We start from the raw sequence: 19106 nt of genomic DNA, 5'->3' as shown, positions 1-19106 counted from the left end.
TTGTTTGCAGTTTGTTGACAGCAGCCTGGAGGCGCATTGCTTGTTTTTGGGTTTTTATAATGCTCCTGACTCTACCGGACAAACTTTATTTTCTTGCATCAAGGATGTGTTTTTGAGACTGAACATTCCGATTGAAAGACTTATTGCTTATTGTTTTGATGGCGCTAGTAATATGTCCGGCTGTTTCTCAGGAGTCCAGGCCCGTCTGAAAGAACTGTGCCCTCTGTCCATGTACGTTCACTGCAACAACCACGCACTTGATTTAGTTCTCCAAGAAGTCGCCTGCGAAGTTGGCCTAGTGGCCGATACATTAAACTTTGTGCGGGGTGTTGCTGGTGTGATACGAGAGTCGTCAAAGCGTAAACAGCTTTATGAATCGCTTTTCAGTAGTTGCGACGAGGTTGCAGTTAACATCCTAGGCCTGTGCCCAACCAGGTGGTGTGTGCGGGCCACAGCCATCAGGCGCATATGTTCATCTTACAACACTCTGCTGGCCACACTAACGTTGTTGAAAGATGACAAAACCACAAGAGGTGACAGCAGAGCAAAGATTGTCGGGCTGTGGAAGCAAGCCCGTAAAGGCAGAACTCTCTTCGGCCTGCTCTGTTGCCAGGCACTGTTTGAACCGTGTGAGGCTGTGGCACGGAAGCTGCAGAGCTCCACAATGAGTGCGCTTGGCACACTTGAGTGCGCAAATGTACTGAAAAACAGCATTGCGGCCCTTCGAGATGACCCAAATGTTGTGCAGATGTTTCAGAAGGTGGAAGAACATTCCTCAAGAATGGATCTCAAAATGCCAGAAACGAGAGAGAGCAGAACCCCGGCACGATTTAGGCAAACTGCAGAGCCAGAAGCACTCACTCGCAGCGCACCAACAGCCTCTTGGAAACGGGAATTCTATGAGGCTGTCGATCTAGTTTCAGGGGAGCTTCAAAGAAGGTTCGACCAAGAGACTTTGACGCTAGCGGGGAAAAGAGAGAGGGCAGTTATAGCAGCAGCAGAGGGAGAAACAGTGGACTTGGACAGCCTTCAGCTTCCTATGGAGCTGGACAACTGCCGCCTTGATCTCCAGCTTAAAATGCTGAACACTGTCACCAAGGAGTCTCGGTGCACCACAGTTAAAGATGTAGCAGCACGTCTTTGTAATCTCCATCCACAGACGAGAGCTCTCTTTTCTGAGGTTGAGAAAGTCATCCAGTTATGTCTGGCTCTGCCAATATCAGTGGCCTCATCGGAACGATCGTTCTCCACTTTGAGAAGGTTAAAGACTTGGTTAAGGTCCACAATGACACAGAAGAGGCTGACGCATCTTTCATTGATGAATGTCCACAAAGACATTATGGACGATGTGGACATGAATGCGCTCATGAGAGATTTTATTTCCATGACGCCTGAGCGTCAGTCCGTGTTTGGAGTAGTACTGTGAAAGGCCCAACGGTAAGCGCTTGATTTGATCAGCTCAGCTGCCGCCGAGCAGTGTAGGCTACTGTAAATAGTTCGACGCTGACTTTTTTGTTTTTCATGTCAGTTGAGATTGTTGAGATATAATAACTGTTCTCAGTTGTGTGCGATTCTAAGGTACAGCCTATAAAAGGTTGAACTAAATGCTTGTTCAGTAGTAGTTGATGCCGTAGTAGCTCTGACCGTGAGACTGATGTGTCAGAGCACACCGAATAAATACGCCAAGTACGGCTAAAGATAATTCACTCTCCGTGTATGCTTTTCCTCCGAATGCAACGTTATCTGTGCAACAGTAGTGCACCACAGCTCAACAGATACTAATAGACATATTGTGCATTCTTCCCTGCCCCTGAGAACACTGCAGGTTTCTGTTGATGCTTGTTTGGTTTAATGTTTTTTCGGAAGTCGCTCATTTACAATACCGTCTTTAAAGCTGTAAACATTTTTTTATTGAAATAAGTAGCCTTTTGTTTTAGTGTTCACATCACAGTAGCCTATCTGGTTTACAATGAAATACATCGTGTGGTGTTTAAATATTGCGCACACGTAGGCCTATGCCTGTCTTTTATTTAGCCTATCGGAACACCTCTCAGTCTTCAGCACCCCCAACCCAAATCATCTTCCCACGGCTATGGTGAGGAGGGTGAATTTCTATAGAACGCTCCCGTTTAAATTATATTAAGGCTTAAAGTTATGCATAATTAAGGGCATGGTCGCTTTAATTGACAAGTTAGCGCCGTCAGTGGACGCTACGCGCTAGTTGTCTACTCTGCTAGCTCCGCTAACATTCACTGCACTGTCGGACATGTTGGTGGTGTTGGTGCCTTTTGAATGCAAATATCAGACATAATATGACTTGCTCTGTGATTAATTGTACTAACAGACCGTCTAAGAATTCTGGTCTCCAGTTTTTTTGGTAAGTGAAATGTTATTATTATTTAATTTATATTTTAGCACCGTTAGCACTAATTATCAGTGTGTCTGCTCCATACAACGTATAAAGGATCGTCTGCTAACTTGTTAGATTAGCTCGTTAGCTACCTAATTGCCCTGGGTTAGCCTTCGAGCAAGACGCCCACGATGCTAAGCGGGAGCGTATGATAGCCACCTTGCCGCTGGAGAAAATACTACCACATGAGAGTAGCATACGGTAGCATGTAGCCTAGCTTGGAAGCCTTCGCTAGCTTGGTAGCTTTGAGCCAGATGGGCGTGTTTCAGTAGCCACGCCCGCTTCAGTTCCAACCCTATGTCCATATTTTTGGATTAGCCGGGAGCGGACGGGAGGTAGACTGAGAAGATGTCGACGGTGGGAGTCGCCCACTTTGAGCTTCATTACGGCTCTTCACAAACCTATGGGTGACGTCAAGGATACTACATCCATTTTTTATACAGTCTATGGGTAAAGCTACGGACACAGAAGCAGCTCTTTAGGAACTGACCAGACTACAGTGTTACCATATTGTTTTATACGTATTTATTTCTTTGGAACTGTAATATACTGTTGGAAAAGAGTATTATAGGTGACATTTATTATAGGTGACTTTTACTCCCCTTCATGTATTTAATCCCTTTAGTTGCTAGGCAGATCTGGATTAATGATGGTAAATATAATCAGCCCTTAAATCAGACTTTAGTTCACCTGGAGTAAATCCAGCAGCTACCCTGCAGTATACAAAGTCATTCAAACTAGCTGCACCTTTACCAGCTCTGAGAACACTTTAATGATCAATAAAACATATCAGAGATATTATTCTGAAATGGACCAATCAAACAATGACTACTTTTACTGTCGATACTTTAAGTACATTTAGATGAGAATACTTTCTACTTTACTGGAGGAACATTTTGAATGCAGCACTTTTATTGTGACAGAGTATTCCTACACTCTGGTACTTCTACTTTACTCAAGTACAAGATCTGAGTACTTGCACTTTAACTCAAGTACAAGTATAGGTATCTGAAGAGCCAGGTTGCGTTTGAATGTCAGTCTATTTTAGGAAGGTTCCTAATGGAGTGAAATAACCCGGAAGAATCTCAGTGGCAGCCATGATAAGAGCTGTTTGAATTCTAGATGATAGGAAAGGAACTCTGAAACTTCCTTTATAACCTCCTTTAGCTTAGGAAACACTGGACCTTCCTTTATGAAAGGAAAAGAGAAAATACTGTCCCACAAGTTGTGTCATTTAACATGACACAACATTCGACCGTTCACTGAAACAACTGATCGTGTCCGAGAAATGCGTATCATGAAAGTTACGGTGCTTATTAAGCAATTTAATATTTAGGCCATAATTTTCATAAGTGCTTTGTTTTGAACGTTCAGCTCTATATTAATTAAAAGGAGAAATATGAATGTAACTTTTTTACTGAAATTATCAAATAAAGTCCACATTTCTCAGTGTTTACTGAGCTGTGTGGGGTTTCTGAAACGTTTAAACATGTTGTAATGGTGATATACTCAGTGATAGGTTAAGGCATAACAAGTTTATTATAAATACATTTGTATTAATTTAAAATGATTGACATAATCATACGTATTGGAATTCATGGATGTTGAATTAATACGTTTGGACCGGAGGGGGGGGGGGTTTCCCTTTTCAAAACTTTTAAATTCCAACCTAATGAAGAGTATACGTCTCTCTGTTGTCCACGTTCATAAAGCATAAAACAACACCGTCAATGCACGGTGCAGAGTCTCTGGAGTCTTACAGTAGTCCTGAACAGAGAACTGTAGTTCCCCACAGCAGACGCACATTAATGACATCATAAATACGTGGGATAGTGTAGTCGGATTCTCAAAGCACCGCAGTCTCTTTTCATCAGTCCTTTTGAATTCTCCTATCCATTATCCTCACAGAGGTCAAGGAATAGTGGATAGGAGCTGATTTTTTAACAATTCCACCCCACCCACTGTTGAGCTCTGAGAGCTCCAGTCGCCCCCTTGTGGCAGTGACGCCACAATGAGCAATTAGCACCCACCTGTCACTTGAAGTGGCCACGCCCTTATTATGCATAACTTTAAGACTTATTATAAATAGTACGGGTGAGTTATATAAAGTTCAGCAATCATGAATAAGAAAGGAATCTATAGATAATATACATGTTTTTATTGCTGTTTTTTTACTCTGGAAAACCCTCAGATCTCAATGGTCTGCTGCCTTGTTACCACGGCTACCCTGATCGACATGAGGAAGTGGGAATAGAGAGGGATGATGGATGGATGTGTGAACTTCTGAAAGTAAATGGTTATTTTAATTGGGGTTGTTTACAGGCTAGGCAGAGTGAAATATAACCAATAAACAATCATATAAAACACACACACACACACACACACACACACACACACACACAAACACACACATAGGAGATTGGTTCTACTACTGCATTGTTCAAGACATTTAAAGTGACCATCTTTCTTCTGTTTAAGCTGGATCAGAGCTTCACTATTTAATATGAAGAATTGAGTAGTATATATTGTATATACTGTATATGTTATGTGTTAGGGATGTAACAGTGCTTTAAATCCCTTGATATTGCTAAGAAAATATTTCAATATGGTTGTGAGACTCATCACTTCCTGTTTCCTGGCGAAAGACGCTTTTTCGCTTCCATGCAATGGCAAAATGTTCCATGGAAATTCTAGATTTTATTAACTTTTGATTGTTGATCGGAGGAAATCTGTAGAACAAGGTTTCAAGATGAGAAGGACGGCACATTTGTGATAGTGATTTGCGAACAATCAGTTTAATAGTAAAATATGCTCATTTTGTCGATCTATGTCTACCATTGTTATTTTTCCCGATTTTTTGGGCAACCAGTGCCTTTAAAAAAAAAAAAAAAAAAGACTGTGTTGAGAGGGTGAGCTAGAGGGGAAGACACGCGGCAAGTGGTCCCAGGCTGGATCCGAACCCAGGTCCACCCGCATGGGGACCAAGCCCCAGTACATGGGCTCGCCAGCTCTGCCAACTGAGCTATATGGCGGCCCAATATATCTACCATTGCTGTTTGAGTGACAGGAGCAAACACATCTGAAAGCTGCGGGTGAAGCGGATCGCGCCCGGTGTGAACGCACATCAGAGATGTCTGAGGTCCAGTATGAACTCTGAAACTAATAACATAGAGAGAACACTGAGGTCTGTCGCCTGTTGAAGAAAAGGGTTATTAAAAGTTCTTCTACCTTTCTGTCTTCAGGCCTTGCCCCCCTCCAGCAGCTCCCGGGTGTTTTCGGTGGCCCGAGCCAAACCGTCTGCCATCAGCGCCTCCTCCAGACTCCTCCTGGCCTGATGAACTTTGAGCTCCTGCTCCCTGCAGTGAAAACAGCTGGTTACTGTCATGTCTATGGTTATCTCACCTACAGCTGTTGTTAGAGCTATATATTGATTTATATTATTTAATAATTACAATGTACTCCATTGAAGACAACATGTAAACACCCCCCTCTCTGCTGACGCCCCTCCCCCTTCAGATAATTGAAAAAAATAAATAATAATAAAAATATTACAACGTACGGAAGCCGAGAACGACCATGGATTTAAAAAATATATATATGCACTGTTATGTCGTGATAACGACTTACTATCTCGTTATCTCGATATAACAAAGATCGTTTCCTCGTGATAACGAATTAATTGTTTAGTTATCTCGACATAACAAAGATCGTTTTCTCGTGATAATGAATTAATTTATAATATGTTCGGCTTCATTTCAACCTGATTTCAACCTACAAGAGCTGTCATGAATGTGTTTCCGTAGCCACTGGCTGTAGGTGTAGCCTACCGGTAAATTACACTATATGTTGGTTTGTTTACTTGACTGGGTTTGTTTAGGGGCTACCGGTTAGCAGATGAGAGGCTGACGAACTCCTATCTATCCGGCTGCTTCAGCTAAGGTAACGTAAATATTTCTGTTATATCGAGATAACGAAATAAATTAATTCAGAAAACAATCTTTGTTATATCGAGATAACGAGATAATAAGTCGTTATCATGAGATAACAGTGCATAAAAAAGAGAAAAATCCATGGCCGTTCTCGGATTCCGTAACAATGTATTTTCTTGCTGTTTTTGTTTATTGTAGATTAACTTTTTATTTATTGTAATTGAGATAAAGGATGTGTGCTTTATGCTGTTATTTTGAAGGCACCAGGTGATTATGCATACAATGGAGACAGGTGGGGTTGGATTAGCGCACCAGTATAGCAAAATGTTTTTTTAACAGGTTAAGCACAAGGAGACCACAGGAGAGGCACACGGCGAGGTAAAGAAAACCTGTTGGATGTATTTTGATGATATTGGATCATCATTGGTTGTCTTGCCTGGATCATTTTAATTTCTGTTCTAATTCCTTAAGATTTTGTTGCTACAGCTGTAATCTCATTGATGCACATTGATAGCACGGCACTTGAGGTCAACCAAACAAACGACACATGCCATTTGAACTTTGAGCTTAGTGTTGATGGCAGTGTACTACACTGGGGGGGTATAAACGGCAACAATTAGACTTCTCATTATGGTCTTAATTTCTTTGAATGTAGTTCTTAAACATTGTTTTACCTGTAAATTTAGAATGAGTGTATGCTGAAGGTGTTATTTAAGTGTAATGAGTTCCTCCAATGGGGAGCAGGCAGTATAATAGCCATAGAGCAGTAATGTGAGATAAAGTGAACAGCGCTGTCCAATCTACCATATGGGCAACCTGGGCAGGTCTCACTACACTATCTAAGCGCTTTTATCAACTTTATTTATTTTATATTTTAGCACGCCCCTGGTTCAGTCGGAGGGAAGGCATAATGTGATCAGTGAAGGAGCTTTTTGTTCTATAAAGCAGCTGTGTGCAGCACTTACTGTAAGAATCACACAGTTATTCAATAGTGCAGACTTATTACGTGGAGTTACATGTGCACACATTTCTGTCTTGGGGCAGGTTTTGGGGGCCCATGAGCTCTCAGTGCCCAGGGGCCCCTGGAGGTACTAATCCTGCCTTGTGTCCACATACTTTGATGGGCTGCTTTTCTTGCTTTGGTCCCCTTGGTTCAAGTACAGGGAAATATAAATGCTAGGATACAATTATGTGAGACCCAAGCCTGTCTACAACTCTGAGTGCAACATCTGTGTTAATCCCTTTCCTGTTTTAACATGACTCATAGCAAACAGTCATGAAGAAATCGCTTCCTAGTGAAGTGGATATGATTGTGAGTGTCCTGCACAGAGCCCTGACACCACCCTATCTCACCCCTTTGGGAGGAGTTTCACCTGGAGCCAAGCAAGATCCGCCAACATGGATGTTGGACTGATGCTCTTGTGTCTCAACAGGAACAAAACCCCCCATCAGGTTCCCACACTTGTTGGAAAACCTTAAACAAGAATATTTTAGACCAGGGTTGTCCAAACAGAAAAACAAATATATTTTTAGCGAAACAGGATTTAGGAAGTACAATTTAAGACAAACACGATTTCATGTATGAGCCATATTCCACTATACATTTAGAATATGCTGAGGGCCAATTCAAAATGGACCATGGGCCACATTTGGACCCACGAGCCGTAGTTTGGACACCCCTGTTTCAGACCAACAGCCAGGAAAGTGCTTGTTGTACTGTGTAGTGATACCTTTGATATGCCTGTCATGGCAGCACATTCACAGCTAAGCGTGTTGTATGTTAAGAGCATGACGTTGTAAACTATGATGACTTCCTGTGTGTGTTTGTTTCTCTTCATTGGAACGGACAGATGTCTGCCGTCTCTTAAAACCAACAGAAGACACACAGAGCCCTCCTCAGGCCCCACCAGGGACACAGCTGGATGAGGTCAGACAGAGCAATGCCTTGTACTTCTAAAGAATAAATATAATATGACAGAGTAACATTTAAAAGATTAGTAACAAAAACTTAAAACAGTAAAATTAGTGTAATTTAAAACCAAACTAGAAATATTGTAGGAATACTATGAGATAAAAATTAAAAAGCTCATAAAATAAACAAAATTAAAGATTGTAGGACTAAATGGGAGGGGGAAGAGTGAGATGAGGGAAGTGGGGGGGGGAATTGAAAATGAATGGAGGGGAGAGATAAGAAAAGAACAAGGGGGAGACAGTGAAGAGGAGGTGGGGGATACAAAGGTAAGAGAGAGAGAGAGAGACTTAAACAAAGAAAAGGGATATACAAGCATTCCTGGAAGTTTGAAGCAATCTAAGTGGGATGGAAAAAGACCGGATGAAGGGAAGATGAGATGTAATTAAAAAAGTGAAAGAAAAAAAAAACATGAGTTCGGAGGAGTTTTCAAAACGAGATAATGACAAAATAAATGACTAAAGAATGAGAGGGGGGCGGGTATTAAAGTATGGAAGAAATGGAAGGACTTGAGGATAAAGGAATATGAAAGGAAGGTGCAAAGGAAGGAAAAGAAGGAAGAGAAAGAAACAAACTGGAAAGGGAAAGAAGAGGAATGCTTGAATAGGATGAGAACATTAGAAAGGATGATAAGAAATATCACACACACACAGCCCTCTCCTGACAGGTTGCAGTAACTATGTGTTTTATAGGTATTCTGATCTGAGGACTATTCTTCCCATTCTGATCCACCTTCTTTTTTATATATGAGCATATTCTAATCTTGAATGAAGAAAGTATGAATTTATAATTGTCACATATTATGAGAAACATTTAATTTATGTTTTTGGCAGCCAAAAAAGTGTAACTTGACTCTAACAAATGTAGCTTTTACCTTCACGACGGCTGATAACCATCAAACAAGTGGAGGTTTGTCTGTGTCCACCTGCTAGCCATCGGTAGCTGAACTGAGCCACATTTTTGTCTTTTTTTTTTACTAGAGCAAACTGTGGAGCTTGGGAGCATGATGATTTCATTAATCGCAGCAGAATTAGTAACGATCACTTCCAACGGCATATTTCAAAAACATGACAGTAAGCCAGACCTTCCGACTGGGAGAGAGGGAGCCAACAGCCAGCTAAGCTAACCCAGGACCAAGACCTCAGACCAGGACATGCTCCTGTACCCAGACTGTTCCTGTACCCTGACTTTTCCTGGTCCACATCCGCTCACTGAAAAATAAGACTCAGTCTAACCCAGCAACAGGGCGACGGGGCTCCATCTTTTCAACAGTTATTTATGATTTGGACCCGAGTGGTATGATCATACACATCTAACCGGATGTGCTGGTCGGTGACGGTGAAGGCCCTGCAGAGTGGCTGGTTCGTGTTCAGCCAGACGGCTGGGTTCTTCTCCGCAGCCATAGACATCTGGCCCGTGATTGGAGCAGAGCTCATGTGCAGAGCGCTGGCGATGGCTGACAGCAATGTGTCATCACTGGAGTCTGGTCCAACACCTGCACAGAGAGAGGTCACATGTCACAGGAAGAGAGGGCAGGAGCAAAGCGTGAGCTCAGCGTCACCATGGAGACTTACTCTGCAGGCTTTTGGGCAGGTCCAGGGTCCGCAGCACTTCCTCTGTGATGTCTGATGACCTCAGACCTTTCAACCTCCTCTCCCAGAACAACTGCAGGCAGACAGACATAGTTCATTACCTGCTGGACTGTAGGGTCTCCTGATTTCATTTCATGTCCTTTCATTTCCACCTCACTGTTTTCTGAGCGGCTCTGCTGCTGTGTGAAGATGCCCTTACTGTCAACCAAACACTTCCTGCTACATCAAGCCCTGCTTTGCTTTTACTGTGAAGCAGGTGGTAAGTAACTTAGTACTTTAAAATCATTTATTCAAGTACTTTTTGGAAAAATGTGTATTTTACTTTAGTATTCTACTGCTTTATACTTCTACTCCTCTACAATTAATTGCACTCGACTATGTGTTACTTTGTACATATAAAAACACATGATATACTGATATGGTATAATTGTGAGGATGAACAGCAGAAGGTAGTACGACCCAAGCCCTCACTGCTGATCCTGCCTCCAGAACACCACAATGGTATCCCAACAATGCACAACACTAACAAAGCTTTGAGAACAACTTAGCAGCTGATGCATACCCCCATCCCCATCAGTGGATGTGTTTCAATCTGAACTGACGCTGTTTGGCATTACAACAGCGTTTTTAAAGTTGCTCTGGATAAGATGGGTGATGTTAGCATAGAAACCGAAGCTAATCTGACTACCTTGACTGTTTGTTGTTATCATATTGTGGCAAAAGCTGTTTTTCTACACTCATATTTTACTGGCGTATTTTTCATTATGATTCTATTTGAATCTTGTGGACATGACAACCTGTGTAGCCCATGTATTGATTCCACCTGATAGCTGCTATAATACAAAACAACAGGAAAACGTCTGCCTGTTCTTCACAATGATCAATATCAAAAGACCCTCAGTGGTCTTCTCTGTTTAGGTAAAACGCAGCTAGCAAAGCCATCCCACTGCGGCTACCGACACTCTGTGTGACTGAACGTACATGAACAGAAAGAATACTAAACTACATGCAGGGAGAGGGGGTGGATAGAAAGCACCTCACAAGCACACAGGTATTCAGTCTGGACGGCACAGGGCATGATATACCAGGAGAGCAGCCGGATCTGAACAGTGAGATCTAAGGGGGGTTTCAATGTTGTGTGTGTGTGTGTGTGTGTGTGTGTGTGTGTGTGTGTGTGTGTGTGTGTGTGTGTGTGTGTGTGTGTGTGTGTGTGTGTGTGTGTGAGAGAGAGTGTGAGTGTGAGAGACGAGGCGTTAAGGGGAGATGGTTAGCAGACCGGTTTAGGATGAGCGGGAGGGACTCCTGCAAGGATGCTGGTTTGAAAATAAACATTGTAAAGAAAAAGGAGAAACAGCTAAAGGAGTTACCACCAGGAGATATACATATCATCATCAATCAGCACACCACGGTGAGTGAAACACAGGGGGGGGCACTGCAAGGATCTGTTGAGAGAACTGGATACAGCGTTGGAGACGGGGGACCGTTCAATCAGTGGCACATCAAACTCAAACTGGAGCGCCGATTACAGAGCATGCGCACTTGAGTTTTCACCTAAACCCCGCCTCCTAAATCCTGCTCTCGGTAGAGTGAAATGAATGAGGAGATAACTTTTAGCACATTTTACAACTTTTAGACCCTAATGTTTTAAATGGGGCTTGGAAAGTGTTTTTAGCAAAAAAGAACACCACTGATTTACAGACTTCTCTTTCTCAATATAAGTCAATGGGAAATAGTATTTTTGGGCCAACCTAGACGTCAAAGACAACAGGAAGTTGTATTACCACCGTTGGCCACCACAGACATTACAAAAATCTGCTTCAGCGGCCGGCTCTGCCTGGCGGCTTGGTGCACTGCCATGGTTAATAAGACACCATCTCACATCACATCGGCTGTGAGACTACTTCCTGCTGCAGCCCATCATTTACCTGAAAGTATTCATGTTTGTGATTTGATTTGGGGATGATGGCTGGAAAGATAGCTATTTACTGTTGAATAACATTAGCAGTCTTTCAACCTATTCAAGGCGTTTGATTCTGAATCTTGATAGCATAACTTTAGCATTCCATCTCATTAGCCAAGGGTTCTGGATTAGAAATATTTGTCTACAAAAGTCCTATCTAAGTGTTGTACTATTTACTGGAGTAGCAATAATAAGCACAGTTGTTTTAAGATGTTTATGAAATAGATGTTAGAGAGGGCATTATGATCTGCTGAACAGAACATTCACAGTGTATATTAAAATACATGTCTTGTTTTTAAGTATCATGGAATTTATCTCATATTGTTTACCATCCTGCATTTCTGTGATATCCCTACAATATGATAGGATGAAATATAAAAGCTTTAGTCTATTAATACATTTGTATCTCTCATTTTCTGCTATTTTTCTCTAGGTCGTCTTATCATCAAACCATCCAACATTCCGTCTGAAAACACACTGTCATGCTGCCTTTCCGATGATGCCTCAGCACCCTCTAGTGGCCCCTGTCACCATAACAATCTGGTTTCCTCCTGCGTCCCTTGTGAAACAGCTTTACCTTGCCATCATCTTGGCATCACCATGGCGACACCAGAGTGTGTGTGTGTGTGTGTGTGTGTGTGTGTGTGTGTGTGTGTTTGTCTCACCTGTCGGGGCTGCTCGCTAGATCTCTGCAGGTCTGTCTTCACCTTGTTGCTGGGGTGACTTGTAACCTTGGTAACAGGCTGTTTAAAGATGGATGCTGTCTGTCTGATTGGCAGCGTTGTGTTCAGGTCCACTTTCCCCCCCTGCATGAGACAGAGTCTGTGTTGGTCACATGTCTCCTTTCCTTTCTCCTCTAATTAAAGCATTTTTTCAATTTGTGCTACTTTCCTTTCCTCATTGCCCCACTCTTTGCCCCCGGTCTCACATTGTTCTTTCCCTTTATCCTTTTCTCCTTCCTGGTCTGGTTTTGCTTCAAAATGTGACACAGCGAGTGAGGATGGTGGTCTGTGTGAGTGTGTGTTGCATTTGAGCTTGAGGGTTAACTCCCAAGTTGAGGTTTCTCATACAACAACAGGAAGTGTGTGTGTGTGTGTGTGTGTGTGTGTGTGTGTGTGTGTGTGTGTGTGTGTGTGTGTGTGTGTGTGTGTGTGTGTGTGTGTGTGTGTGTGTGTGTGTGTGTGTGTGTGTGTGTGTGTGTGTGTGTGTGTGTGTGTGTGTGTGTGTGTGTGTGTGCGTGCGTGTGCGTGTGCGTGTGTGTGTCTTAACTCTCAAGTAAGGATGAGTGAAGAGCAGCCATAGAACGTTACAAACAGTGCCAATAAAGCACACTGCCATTTGATTTTCCAAAGTCTCATGATTTGGTTTACGTTTTTTAAATTGACAACATGCATTGGTCAAACTGAAGTCACTTTAAACAGTCAGGGATCAAACTGTACATCACATGTACTTGCAAACAACACTGTATATTTGCATCACATTTTTGAAATGAATAACAAAAATCAAAACAAAACAGAGGCAAAATAATTAAACATGTTGTAATCATTCCAAGCTGTAGGATAGTTTGGCAACTATAATGCTTTTTGAGTGTATAGGGGCCGTATTTGGCCCCCGGGCCGTAGTTTGGACACCCCTGATCTAGAGTTTGATAGATATTACAAAGATTCTTTCAGGTTTTGCAAGGAAAATGTGTAAATGACCTGTCTGACCACCTTGGCCTCACAGCTCTTGCCTGGTTTGAGTCCTTCCTCTCGAACTGGAAATACTTTGTCACCATCAGTAGTTCCCCATCGGCCCGAGTCAACCAAGGTGTATCTCAAGGCTCTGTGCTTGGACCCCTGCTCTTTACCATTTACATGCTCCCACGTCAAATCATCCGCCACCATGGTCTCAGCATTGACTCATACGCTGATGACACACAGCTCTATCTCTCCACCAAACCGTGCACCCCCCTCAATCCTTTGTCAACTGCCTACACAACATAAAAAACTGGATGTCATTAAACTTGATCAAACTAAACAGCACCAAAGCAGAGCTAATGTCTGTGGCTCCAAATGCACAGCTCCGGTTGGAAGGTTGGAGATCTGCTCCTCTCCATTGACGGCTCCATCTCCTGAAGTCTGCAACCTGGATGTCATCCTCGACACCACCCTCTCCTTCCAGGCTCATATCAAATCTAGATTTCCAGACTCCGGCCTTCCCTCTCTGACTCTGTGGCAGAAACCCTCATACACACCTTCATCCCATCACAGTCCCCCTGCTTCCACTCCCACTGCTATATAAACAAAAGTTATACTTTATTATTTGCCCTGCTTGTTTGTTTTTTGTCTGTCCTTACACTATATAAAGCGGCCTTGGGTCCCTTGAAAGAAGCTATAAAAATGAAATCTATAATTATTATTATTATTATTATTATTATTATTATTATTATTATTATTATTAATAAACACTACGTATGTAAACTATAGAGGTTGCTATGCGCGCACCCCTATTCATTTCTACTGACCAGCGTCAAGTTATTGTCAGCTGTCGTGGCGTGAAACTGGATAAAGTATTTTCCTTTCAATTTGTTATTCTTTCTAAACCACACACTTTTATTTACTCAACTAGAAGACAACAGTATCCTTGTTTTTATTTATATGTTTGATTCTATAACGTCGGACTTCTTTGCCGTCCATCAGGAAAGAAAGTCTGAGCTCATCGGGACACCAGAAACTGTATTTTTTTTTACCGGTTTCTTTTCATTTCAAAATAAGAGTTCATTTTAATAATATGTTTGGTATTATTATTTTTTATTAACTACACAACTTGGTCATGTTATGAACATCTTCTATGTGTTGCTGTGGGTTTTTTCCGTCGGTTTGGTGTTAATTCAAAACAATATAGTAAAAAGCCTTATGAGCCGTAACCATCAATAGAAATTTCTTGATTGCGCCCGAGCAGTCCCCCAGCTGCATGGAATGTAGCATAGCCACGACAGACAATATAAAAAAATGATTCGAACGAGTCCACCCACACCGGAAGAACTACCCACAGAACATGTTCTACGGCGTGGCTCTACTGGGAATTCATTTTCATATTTCTCATAATTAGAAGTTGCCAGTATTAAACTGAATATATCCCTAGTGGTTTAGGGGGTGGGAAACACATTGGTGTTATCAAATGTAAAAAATATAATTGATACATGGGTGAAAATTGCTTGTGTCAATATTGGACAGCATTCATACAGCCACATGGCAGCTTAGGTCAGAAGAACTTTATTTAACAGCTGGTCTTTTGTCTCTGACCCCTCCTGTTGTTAGTTGATATGCCTTGAAACTTGCACATGTCAAGGTTCAGAGGCACATTATGCAAATATGGCAGTAGCCATCTATCATCTTCAGATCAACATGATGAAAACATATATATATTTATTTAAAGGATAAACCTGTGTTGATAAACTCACTTGACATTCCAGAAAAGGTGATAGGCAGCAGTGTTGTTAAGTTACTAAATACATTTACTCAAGTACTGTACCTAACTACTTTACTTATTTCCATTTGATGCTACTTTGTACTTCTGCTCCACTACAATTCAGAGGTTAGGATTAACCTTTTTTTTTTACTCCACTATATTTATTTTAGTTACTTTGCAGATTTGGATTATTGATATGAAATACAAACAACCCTTAAATAAGACTTTAATTACACCTGAGTCATATTCCGGGAAGGTGATTATCCAACAATCAGGCAACATATTTGATATTGGGTCCCAGACTAAACATTTATCTGCAGATCCTTATAAAGCATATTCATTACCTGTTATTCTCTAATGGTTCAACAAAGCCTGGCTATTTTGCACATCCCTCTATCAAATTTGTTTACCTCCTCCATTAAACTATCTACATATATCTTAAACGAGTACAAGAAATATGTATAATATCAGTTGAAATAAGTGCTTGAGGATAGTTATTATTGCAGGAAATTTGATCTTCAAGTGAAAAAAACAACTATGCAATATATTAGACGGTAAGTACTTTGCCAGGCTTAATATTTATCTGTACATACCCACAAAGCTGAAACAACATCTTAACCTAAAGTATTCTTTAATTGTTCAATCAAGCCTAAATAGTTTGTCTGTTTGGCTCATCCTCCTATAAATATCTTTAGACATCCAGCACTAAACTGTGATATTCTAGCGTACAATATCTTCTTGATATGTTCTATTCTATTTGACCTTCTACTTCCCCCTAGTTTGTATCTCCTCTTAATATTTTCATTATTTTTTCGGAGACACCAGCAGGACTTGCTACTGGCTCTCCGGGATACGAGGTCATAGGGGGGTCAACAAACAATACTCTGACAGAGACCAGTCCGAGTCAAAACACGCATTAAACAGAGCCAGTTGTAAATGTAACCCTGTGGATTAAAAACATATTAACATAACAAACCCTTGGAAAAAAGTGTTTTCTTAAATAACAAATAACAATACTATAGAATAACACATCATAAAAAAATGCACCTGCCCATATTCAAATGATTTCCACAAATAGAACTATCCAACGCAGAAACAGGATGCACCTGCGGTTACATCTTAAACTAAACTATTACGCTATTTATCAGACCTTACCAATTCTACTACGATCACACTCTAACTCTATTTATATAGAGAGAGAGCACATATATATCTAGATATATATATCTAGATATATATATCTAGATATATATGTGGGACAGGTCAGTCACACACTAACGACAGTGACACAGGTCAGAGTCACGCACTAAGGACAGTGAGACAGGTCAGAGTCAAACACTAAGGACAGTGAGACAGGTCAGAGTCAAACACTAAGGACAGTGAGACAGGTCAGAGTCAAACACTAAGGACAGTGAGACAGGTCAGAGTCAAACACTAAGGACAGTGAGACAGGTCAGTGTCACACTAACAACAGTGAGACAGTTCAGAGTCACACTAACAACAGTGAGACAGTTCAGAGTCACACTAAGGACAGTGAGACAGGTCAGTGTTACCTTGGCCAGGCTGAGCGGGTCATGCCTGAGTCTGTGTTTGTTCTTCTGCAGTTTTCCAGGCATCATCTTCCCCGTCCGGAAGTCGAAACATCCAAGATCCACCGTGTTTCCAAGGTAACGAGACAACTGAGGCTTGCTTCTGAACTTCTTCCCTGAAGGACTGCAGGAAGGGAGGGGGGGGAGTCAGACACATGTGGAAAGTTTGGTCACAGTTTCTTTACTTCATATACGTCTGTCTAGTCTCAAAAGCAGTAAATGTGTGCACTTTATTGTAGAGTTTTGTGCAGTAACATAAACTGAGCAGCTAGTAAACATCATATTTAAAGCAAAAGATTACTTTGGGTTTTATCATTATTATTATTTATTTCGTCCAAGAAATGCTGATTTAAAACCATTGTTACGAAAATGTATGGCACCAAACTGGATAAAGTTTGTGCCAAAGCTGGCCGCTGTATTTAAACCCCCACCTGAAAGAAAGAAGCCTCGTTCAGGTGTGACTACAGGCAGAGTGGGGGGGTGTAGGGGTCGGTTTGGAATTGGTCCAGAGTGAGTGGCTTTGCTAGCAGCATACAGCAGCAAGCCCAGACCAACAGGGGAAACACCTATAACACCTATAAATACAGCACTGGGACCGTCCCAGCAGAGTGCCGGTACCTGGGAAGAATAAAGTATCTATCTATCAGCTGAGCCATGGAGAGAGACACACCAAGGGGCATGACACAGCTTTATTTATTTGCTGACATAAAAACGTATGTAGGCTAGGATGTTTTTTGACACACACACCTAACACACACACACACACACACACACACACACACACACACACACACACACACACACACACACACACACACACACACACATACATATATACATGTATTTTAGACTACATACATATTTAATTGTGTGAAGTACTACAAATGTAGGTATGACGGTTGCAGGTTGTTTCTTTCTAGATAAAAAGCTATAGTGGTGCTAGAGTAGCAGCTAGAGAGCTCATGTTAAAATAGAGGATAATAATAATACATAAGATTTACTGTATATAGTGCTTTTCCTAATGCTAAAGACACTTTACATAAGATCGGAATAGACACAGAAGAAATATAAAAACAACAAAAGCACTATCCAAAGTGTGGAATAAAATTGGGGAGAGGGGAGTTGAGATTGAAAGCCAGAGTGAATAAGTGTGTGTGTGTGTGTGTGTGTGTGTGTGTGTGTGTGTGTGTGTGTGTGTGTGTGTGTGTGTGTGTGTGTGTGTGTGTGTGTGTGTGTGTGTGTGTGTGTATGTGTGTGTGTGTGTGTGGATACCATATACAGCCTATGGTAAAGGGTTTCCCTCAGCACTTTAAAGCTTAGGTAAGGTCTTAAATATATATATGTATCTCTGTCCCGTTTTCTCTCATTCCAAACCATGACCAATGACCCCCCCCCCCCATCCGAAAATCATCATGTTCTCAGAATTCTGACATTGACTTGTTACCAGAGTATTCCTTTTAGTTCACCCCTACCAAGATGTTACTGCTCCACTTGCCAACTTTGAACTTCCAAAACCGCATGTTAAACTCGCCATACTTTGTTTTGAGAGCACATAATCAGTCTGCTGTGACATCACATCTGGCACCAGCAGGTTCTGTGAAACACTTCCTCATTCACTGCTCCACACTAACACACACACATTCAACTTTCAACTTCAAGTATTTCATTCAACACTCAATACTTGTGAGGGCCCTCATTGACACACGGTATTAACATAGGTCTGAAATACAAGCCTTTAGCTTCAAACAGCGCTCTGAAGAAGTGTGGGTGTTTTCTATTGCTCCAGCTCTTAACTGAAGCTATAAAGTACTTCGTCTGAATAAATTACATTTAAATGTAATGTTTAAGTGTTGTAGTTGTCACACAGAACTGAAACTGGACTGCTGGACTGGATAGAGTTCCTGATACAGCATTAGTTAGTAACATGGAGCTCAGAGGCCCGGCATTGTGTCACTGCTCTTCCAGTCAATAAATCTGCTGACTGGTTTCTTGGTGGAACTGATGAGTCACATTACTTTAAACTGAAAGTAAAGCAGAGTCTCAGCTCTGATCTCCTGGTAGCCTTCATATTGAAGTTTCCGGATGTTTATGAGCTGTTAATCTGATCTAGTCATACCTCAGCTGCTGATCAACAGGAAGTGAGCCGTCAACAGCTCTGAGGCATCACAGCCTCACCACGACTGAAACTATTTCCTCTGCAATCC

General features: G+C 41.6%; 1 protein-coding gene across 3 annotated transcripts in view; it reads right to left on the bottom strand.

Annotated features, from left to right (window-relative positions):
* The window catches only part of mbd2 (methyl-CpG binding domain protein 2), a 63330-nt gene that overhangs the window by 42668 nt on the left and 1556 nt on the right, over nucleotides 1-19106 (bottom strand). The window contains exons 2-6 of one of the 3 annotated variants that reach the window (XR_010166278.1): nucleotides 16867-17026; nucleotides 12526-12666; nucleotides 9883-9973; nucleotides 9544-9803; nucleotides 5639-5766 (exon numbers count right to left, since the gene is read on the bottom strand). Coding sequence is in view for 2 of the 3 variants with exons in the window: in XM_063889401.1 (XP_063745471.1) it covers nucleotides 5649-5766; nucleotides 9617-9803; nucleotides 9883-9973; nucleotides 12526-12666; nucleotides 16867-17026 (697 nt within the window). In the remaining variant the exon portion in view is untranslated. The remainder of the gene's footprint in view (nucleotides 1-5638; nucleotides 5767-9543; nucleotides 9804-9882; nucleotides 9974-12525; nucleotides 12667-16866; nucleotides 17027-19106) is intronic. The other 2 variants (XM_063889401.1, XM_063889402.1) reach the window with 2 other exon arrangements.

The sequence above is a fragment of the Eleginops maclovinus genome, chromosome 8 (assembly GCF_036324505.1).
Source record: "Eleginops maclovinus isolate JMC-PN-2008 ecotype Puerto Natales chromosome 8, JC_Emac_rtc_rv5, whole genome shotgun sequence".
Classification (NCBI taxonomy): domain Eukaryota; kingdom Metazoa; phylum Chordata; class Actinopteri; order Perciformes; family Eleginopidae; genus Eleginops; species Eleginops maclovinus.
Note: the sequence above shows the minus strand (reverse complement) of the source record. Positions and strands in the feature narration are given on the sequence as shown.